The sequence below is a fragment of the Mercenaria mercenaria genome, unplaced genomic scaffold, assembly GCF_021730395.1.
Source record: "Mercenaria mercenaria strain notata unplaced genomic scaffold, MADL_Memer_1 contig_3780, whole genome shotgun sequence".
In the NCBI taxonomy this organism is placed as follows: Eukaryota; Metazoa; Mollusca; class Bivalvia; order Venerida; family Veneridae; genus Mercenaria; species Mercenaria mercenaria.
In genome coordinates, this window is record NW_026461953.1 from 47,613 (window position 1) to 56,591 (window position 8,979).

At 38.7% G+C, this 8,979-nt stretch overlaps 1 protein-coding gene across 1 annotated transcript; it reads left to right on the forward strand.

Moving 5' to 3' along the window:
- Positions 1-224: 224 nt before the first annotated feature.
- LOC128553392 (uncharacterized) lies at positions 225-8,258 on the forward strand (the record flags this gene model as incomplete). The annotated part of the gene is made up of 4 exons (XM_053534534.1): positions 225-660; positions 1,608-1,727; positions 6,290-6,459; positions 8,181-8,258. Coding segments are annotated over exons 1-4 (804 nt in total), but the record flags the coding sequence as incomplete, so codon positions are not given.
- Between the last annotated feature and the right edge of the window lie 721 nt (positions 8,259-8,979).

Here is an 8,979-nt window from a genome sequence, read left to right on the forward strand (position 1 = left end):
CGTGTTTATGTTTGATGCGAAAAAGAACACACCATTTATTCAAAGTTACATTGCATGCTTAGGTGTTAGAAATGATAACATTGTTTATTTCAGGTGTGTACAGAATGGACCATATGACAGAATGCTCGCGTTTCTGTGCTGTCATTATATGGGACATAAATACGGATGACACGGATATACGATTCATCTATCACAAACGCTTTTTATACGCATTAATATCTAAAATGCCGGAGGGTTCATACATAATTTTGAAAACAACAGACGATCTTAACACCGAGCTTATATTTAAAAAGGACTTCAGATGGACGGAACAGTTACATGGGTTTAAGTTTTCATTTAGTAATAACAAGGCAGCAGTTCCGCACTCACTGCTTCGAAAGATTGTTGGAAGTTCTCTTGTTTGGAATGAAACAGCTGACATGGATACACAGTTATTTTTACTATTAAATGATATATCACATTTCGACGACGAAGAGAAAGCTGGTGAAGCTCTAATGATAGTAAACACGTTCGTTGTATTTACTGGAAAGATGCAACCGCAAAATGTTTTCACGGATTTGGCTTCAGACGAACAACACGTATATGGTCCTATAACTGGCAACACAAATGATAATATATTCCGTTATGAGACAGAACACTTCCTGGATTTATCTTGTCAAAGTAATTGTATATCAGATGTTTTAAACACTAGTTTCTAAAAGTTAATAACTGTAAAATCATTTAATTTCACAGTATATTTAATACCACAATAATGCATCTTACACAGAAGAACTGATAGATAAGATTGTTTGAAATTTAGGTACAGATTCCCTGTCTTTTAATACTTCATTTGACATTTTTAGTATATGAGCCACACCATGAGAAAACCAACGTAGTGCGTTTGCGACCAGCATGGATCCAGACCAGCCTGCGCATCCGCGCAGTCTGACGGTCAGGATCCATGCTGTTCGCTAATGGTTTCTCTAATTGCAATAGGCTTTGAAAGCGAACAGCATGGAACCTGACCAGTCTGCGCGGATGCGCAGGTTTTTCTGGATCCATGCTGGTCGCAAACGCACTATGTTGGTTTTCTCATGGTGCGGCTCATATAAACAACAAGGTTTGCGGAATTTCTCAGACTTCTGATCGTCTGTAGAATCAAACCTGCAAAGTGAGTTTGTGATAACCAAAACAGTATTTATGAGACATGAACCAAGTAAAAACTTGTTTATAAACACAATAGAGAAATCAAAATATCGAATGTTTTTAAATATGACTCCTAATGTAAATCACCGGCCCACGGTTGTTCTGTATAACCGGTCCATAGTCAACGCGTGTTTACTGGACTAATAAGTAAAAAAAAATCGATCAGTATAAAACTGTAATAATAAATTTCTGCTGTCATGTTATTAAACAGTTATTGAATGGCTTGTAGGACAACAGTCAAAACTATTGCCCGAGGTCCGAAGTTTGTAATAATGGACACACATTTCAAGTAGGAATGCCTGTATATACATAACCTTTTCACCTTTAAGTTAGTTGTTTATACTATATACCCGCACTGGAATTCAATTATTTAACTTCTTGTGAAAGTGAAAGTTGTATGCTGTTTTTATTGTTTTTAACAGATTCAAGATCAAATTGCGGAACAAGTATGTATTTGAACAGGAGCAGGTGCTACAAATGTGGTTATATTTGTGGACGGACCAAGAACACTTCACCCCAGTTTTGCCTAAGTGCTTGCTCAAGTAATTTTTTTTTCAATAACATACATTTTGTAATTTCTTCTCTGGAAAGCTGTTCGAATCACAGTTGATAAAAAGACTTGAATTCGAATGTATTTAAAACAGATTGTTTAAGTTGAATTTTGTCTTGAAATTAAGAATAGTTATTTCATCATATCTATAAGATATATATTCCCGACAGCAATTCGATATGTATGCATGATACCATGAATCAAGTTTCCTTTCAACTTAAGCTTGACTTGAGTTTAAAGGTTTTTGCATTTTCAAATTTTCATCCAGCTATATAGCTTTGAAATAAAATATAATATCAAAGCATCACTGACGTGTGCCATGACTTACAGCTCTGTCAGTTTCAACTTAAGCTTCACTTGAGTTTAAAGGTTTTTGCATTTTCAAATTTTCATCCAGCTATATAGCTTTGAAATAAAATATAATATCAAAGCATCACTGACGTGTGCCATGACTTACAGCTCTGTCACTAACGTTTCAAAAAAAGTTGTTAACCACCCATTACTCCTTTCAAAGACCATAACTATTCCAGCACAGTGACGGTATGCCTTTTTGTTGCTTAAGATACGAAATTGTTTCCATTTCAGCATAATTTTTAGATATTCTTACATTTTTGTGCCACCTTATTGTTTTTGTTTGAGGTGTGTGGGGGGGGGGGGGGGGGGGGGGGTGCCACCTTATTGTTTTGTTTGAGGGGGGTGGGGGTATTGGGGGGGACCTAGATCCTTATCCGTAAGTCCGTCTGTCCGTGTCCAAAGTTTTGTCGTGCATATATCAGAAAGTATTAAACCTATTTATCAAATCTAACGGGATTGTTGTTTAGCATGTTAAGTTGTGCACCTGGTTTTCACACAGCCAGACCAGAGTTATAGCCCCTGACTTGGTCAGAAATATTTATCTAAAACGTATTTGATCCCGCCCGCTTAGCTCAGTAGGGAGAGCTCAGATCTACGGATCGCTGGGTTATGTGTTCGATCACCGGACTGGGCGTATGTTGTCCGTGACGGTTTGATGAAAGACAATTGTCTCTGAAAACATTCGTCCTCCACCTCTGAAATCATTCGTCCTCTACCTCTGATTAATTGGGGAAGTTGGCAATTTCTTGTCGAGAACAGGTTTGTACAAGTACAGAATCCAGGAACACTGGTTAGGTTAACTGTCCGCCGTTACATAACTGAAATACTGTTTTAAAATGGCATTAAACCCAAAACAAACAATTTAAGTAAAAAAGACACAAAATTAAAACAAAAAACGTTTTTAATTAACCTAGGATTATAAAACATTATAGGAATAGTTTTCAGCATGTGAAGTCGGCCACATGGGATTTTATTTCAAGTTATGTAATTTTAGGTATCCCATTCTATTATGAGTAACATTACGGACCTCCAGTTATATTTAGATATCTGGTTTCCCACACTAATGCACAATATTACGGGAGTGCATTATTTTTTATTAACTCAAAATTTACGAAATTTCGACTTCGTATCTTGCCCTTTTATCCGCAAAATTTGAACGTCTGTCCATCTGTCAAAGGCCAAAAATGTAATGGACGACTTTTGACTCTTCAAACTACACATCCATATATTGTACCGAACATGTAGCGACTTGAACATATACTACCATACATCTATGTATGACCTACCCCATAGCCTCTAGAGCTACTCTAGATTTCAAACTGTATCCAGGATATATACCTTCATTTACATGTATAGTATGTTCAGGTGGTAGGGCCTCGAACTAGGTCGAAAACCTTTCAGGTATGGTCAAAATAGTGAAATATTCTTAAGTTTGAATAACTTCCCGGTCACCTTCTTTGACCTCTCCTCAAAATCTATATCTATTCATGCACCCAGTCTTGATCAGACTCATTACTACATGTTCATGTAGGGTATGTCTGTATTTCCTTGCCATATGGGCTCAAACTAGGTCGAAAACCTTCAGACTTAAACATGGTTTAAATAGTGATATTTGTTGTGAGCAAACGCTGCCCGGTCATCTTGATAGGCAACGTAGTGCTTTCTTGATATAACCGCTGCCTGAATGCATTTTGATTCGAACTGATTTGATACACAGGACTTTTTTGATCATCACTAAGCTTGGTCTGTTGTATCCTTATAAGGTCCTCTATTAAATTTGTTCAAACGGTTCCGTTTGACTCATTTTTATAGGGGCCACCAGAGCTTAAGATAGAAAAACATTAACATGACTTCTTTTCATGGACCGTTTGATTTTCTGCAGCACTTTTTATAAGCAGACATGGTTCTCCACTCGTTTGCAAATAGTCTATTTATAAATCTGTATATCATAAATTGATAAGTACAGCAAAATACATCTGTTGAACCCATTCTTATCTATATAAAACTAAGATAGAGTTAAAATAATGACTTCAAAGACGAAACCAATAAAATCTCAAGCATTAGTTAGTTAAGTCAACTAAAATCTTTGAATAGGATGTCCTAATTTTATAGAACAAAATGAAGTCATACATCCATATAAAAATGTTACCTGAAAAAGTTCCCCATTTTCCCTGCACATGTTCAATAATTTGCTCAAAACAGATCAGATGTGAAAACTATCGTATAGTACCTAATGCTCATTTTATATTTCATAAAGACGCATTGTTTAAAGGTTTGTATATATTTTTGTTAAATACATCTTACATTTCGCATGATTTATTAGCTTTGTCTCTGCATATAACACGTACAGTGTGTTTATTATATCGTTGAGTTTCACCTCACCAAAAACGAAAAAGTTCCATTCATACGGATAATTCATTCATAGGGGGCGAATTAAATTACCTTCATTATGTAATATTTTCAAATGTTATCTGAAAGAGCTGTGTGACCAAAGACGTAACTAGATGTGTGTCCATAGGACACAGGTCCCCCCCCCCCCCCCCCCCCCCCCCCCCCCCCTCCCCACACACACTCCTGCCACTGTAATATGATTTAATGACTCGGGTTAAACAATTTTTAAGATACAACATTCTTAACTCTACGTCAAATACTTTTGGAGCTACGCGCCACAAAATATCAAAATGACAATTATTTCCTAGGTCAGGGGCCATAACTCCTACAATACTGAAAGAATCCGGACGCGAAACCCCAGGTGCACAACTGCACATGCTGACCAACATTCCTGTAAACTTTGGTGACTCTAGGTCAAATACTTTTGGAGCTGCGCGCGACACAACATTAGAATGACCAATTTTTAACTAAGTCAGGGGCCATAACTCCTACAGAACTGAATGAATCCGGACGCAAAACCCCAGGTGCACAACTACACATGCTGACCAACATTCCTGTAAACTTTGGTGACTCTAGGTCAAATACTTTTGGAGCTACGCACGACACAACATTAAAATGACCAATTTTTAACTAAGTCAGGGGCCATAACTCATACATGACTGAATGAATCCGGACGCGAAACCCCAGGTGCACAACTACACATGCTGAACAACATTCCTGTAAAGTTTTGTGACTCTAGGTCAAATACTTTTGGAGCTAGGCGCGACACAACACTAAAATGACCATTTTTTACAAAGTCAGGGGCCATAACTCCTACATGACTGTATGAATCCGGACGCGAAACCCCAGATGCACAACTACACATGCTGACCAACATTCCTGTAAAGTTTTGTGACTCTGTATCAAATACTTTTTGAGCTAGGCGCGACACAACATTCTCGGAAGGACGGACGGACGCACGGACGGACGGACAAGAACAAATCTATATGCCCCCACCACTCATGCGGGGGGGGGGGCACAAAAATGGTAATAGTAGCTTCCTCACTTGGCGCTCAGCATTAAGTGGATAGTGCTAGGACTGCTCAGCCCGGTGTCAGTATAATGTGGCTGGGTGGGGTATCATGCTACGTGTCTACGGCGTGATATTCCAGTGAGGCAGCACTATAAAGTTGGGCATTGTGCTCACTGCTACAAGTAGACACCGTCGTTTATATGACTGAAAAATTGTTGAAAAAGACGTTAAAAAACAAAGAAAAATATCAAACAGGGAATGCCACGCACCAAAAACGTAGCCTCCTCAAAACGAAACCCCCAGCACGCAGACGCGTGCACCACACACACACACACACACACACACACACAAAGCCAACACATAAGGACAAAACGAACAACACACACACATAATCATTTACAGAATCACGTAGGAATTATAGCATTCTATGTATTTTTGGATAGCTATGCACATTTATATGCCACACATGTTTACTGTTCTGCTGAAATGTTAGGACTATTTCGGGGGCGATTGTCCACTGGTTGCTTATAGGCAGGTCATATTAAGAGAATCTGAACCGTATTGTTAACTCTGGGGCTAATCACCCCGAAAACGGGCTAAGCAGATTTCACTAAAGTATGCATGGTCCGTTTAAAGTCCTTCAGTTAATGTTTCTTAGAAGGATGCATAATTACGATGAAACCGTGTCTCAGATTATAAGATCATTTAGTAGGTGGCCTCGCATATTACTTGAGATACACTTTGTATAATGTTGAAGTAACCATTTTAGTATAAATCATTACTATCTTGACTTTCAGATTTTGATCAATATACTAGTACGGGAACCTTAAGCCTTGTAGATATGTCGAAAAATAGTCATAACAGTTGCACGGACCCGTTGTTATATCAGGTGGCCATAGCGATACTGGTTGTGCTTCTAGTATGTGTGACGTGCAAGTACTGTTTAGCTGGGAATGAGAAGCGCAAGGTACGGAGCATCAAAATATTAATTTAGTTTCAATTTTACGATTCGGAATGAACATTTCAGTTGATATAATTACTTGAGATTGAGGTAGTAAGTGCAGTAAATTTGCTATATAAGTCAATGTAAAACAAGAGACCCCCTGCGTGCGGCATATATTGAACCCTGGGAGATAATTTGAGCAATCTTGGTAGAGAACCACTAGGGCATGTCTAAGCTCTGGGCCTTATGGTTTAAAACAAGAAATTGTTTGAGAGTTTTTCCTTTTTAAGTCTTAAACCATATGCCCCCTGGGGCGGGGCCATTTATAACTCCAGGGGGATTATTTGTACAGTCTTGGTTACGGACTATTATAAGCCCTAGACCATTTGGTTTTGTACAAGATTTCCCTATATAAGTCTATATAAACCATGTGATCCTCAGAGCGGGGCCATACCTGATCCTAAGAGGATAATTTGAACAATCTTGGTAGAGGGCCATTAGATGGTCCTACGTAAAAATATCAAATCTCTAGACCCTGTGGGTTTGGACGAGAAGATTTTCAAAGTTTGTCCCTATATAAGTCTATAGAAACCATGTGACCCCCAGGGCGGGGCCATATTTAACCCTAGGGGGATAATTTAAACAATCTTGGTAGAGGCCAACTAGGTAAATGCTACATACCAAAGATCAAAGCCCTAGGCCCTGTGGTTTTGGACTAGAAGATATTCAATTTTTTCCCTATATAACTCTATATAAACTGTGTGACCCCCAGGGCGGGACCATATTTGACCCTAGGGGGGATAATTTGAGCAATCTTGTTAGAGGACCACTACATAATGTTACATACCAATATTTAAGCCCTAGGCCCTGTGGTTTGGGACAAGAAGATTTTCAAAGTTTTTCCTATATAAGTCTATGTAAACCATGTGATCCCAGATGGTCAAATATGCCATACTTGTCCCTAGGGGATAATTCAAACAATCTTGGTAGAGGACCACCAGATGATGCTAAATACCAAATATAAAAACCCTATGACCTGTGGTTTTGGACATGACAATTTTTAAAGTTTTTCCTTTCACTTGCCATGGCAACCAGAGTTCTGTATGGAATTCAAATCTTTGAACCATTTTTTTTTAAAGAAGAATATTCAGGTAGCATCCCTCTGAAGTTTCATCAAAATTGGCCAGGTGGTTTAAGAGGAGATGTTGTTTAAAGGAAAGTGTAGACGGACGCCGGACGGTTAGCGATCGCAATAGCTCATCCTGAGCACTTTGTGCTCATCCGAGCTAATAAGGCCCAGAACTTAGATATTTAGTTTGTGGCATGGTCTTGTGGTTCTCTACCAAGATTGTTCAAATCATGACCCAGGGGTCAATGTATGCCACGCTAGGGTGTCCCTTGTATAACTTTTGATTGATACAGATTTCAATACTCACCTTTAATATTCTTAGCCCTGGCCTACTGGCCGACCTACTTTATTGTTTTCGAAGCTACAGCAAAGAGATTTGGACCATCTGAGATTTTTTTTACCAGATTTCAGTAGTTATCTTGAACAATCTTTACCATCACCTTTAATGTTTTCGAAGCTTTTTGTTCAATCAAGCAACTAAACTCAGGTGAGCGATATAGGGCCATCATGGCCCTGTTGTATAATACAAGAAATTTTGTTTATAATACATTCAGATATTATCATAGGTGTGTTATATATCTAAGTGTATATAAATTTTCATTTTTGGATGATACAGAAGAAATCGTTGAGAAGTGATAGTGTTGAAATTACTGATTTGGAGGATACAAACTCGAAGGATATAACGTTTAAAAAGGTAGGGATTTTGATGTACTGTAACCGTTTCTAGCTATTTGACCATCTCTAGTGTGTCCCCTTACCAGGTTTTTTGCAAATTTTGGATTTATTTTGCAAGGTCGATATGTAAGTTTATTCGAAATTGTAATATTCTCAAAGGGTCGCTATAGGAACTGGATGAATTTTCAATATATCTAAACTAAACTAGATACTTTGAAAATTTAGAAGTTTCCACTTGGAGTTTTTCTGAGAGACAGACGATGCAAGTGGCATTGTGTTATATCAAGGAAAAATATTGTTACAGAAAAGGTGGATCAAATAGTAGGTCTTCATGCATTGTTATATGGTTGATTGCTGTACTAATTTCTGTGACCACTCGACTTGAATGCATCTGAGTCCTCTGTGGCTGAATGGTGGTTGTTGTTTTCAAATTACTGTCCTCTCAGTGCTTTTGGCAAGAGCTTTAGCTATACTAATTTATTAGTACCCTACTGGTTGAAAACCAGTTTCGTGGGGTGGGGTGGGGGATGGGTGGGGGGCTACGTGGCCGAGTGGTTAAGGTCGCTGACTTCAAATCACTTGCCCCTCATCGATGTGGGTTCGAGTTTCACTCGGGGCGTTGAATTCTTCATGTGAGGAAGCCATCCAGCTGGCTTACGGAAGGTCGGTGGTTCTACCCAGGTGCCCGCTCGTGATGAAATAATGCACGGAAGACCACCTGGGGTCTTCCTCCACCATCA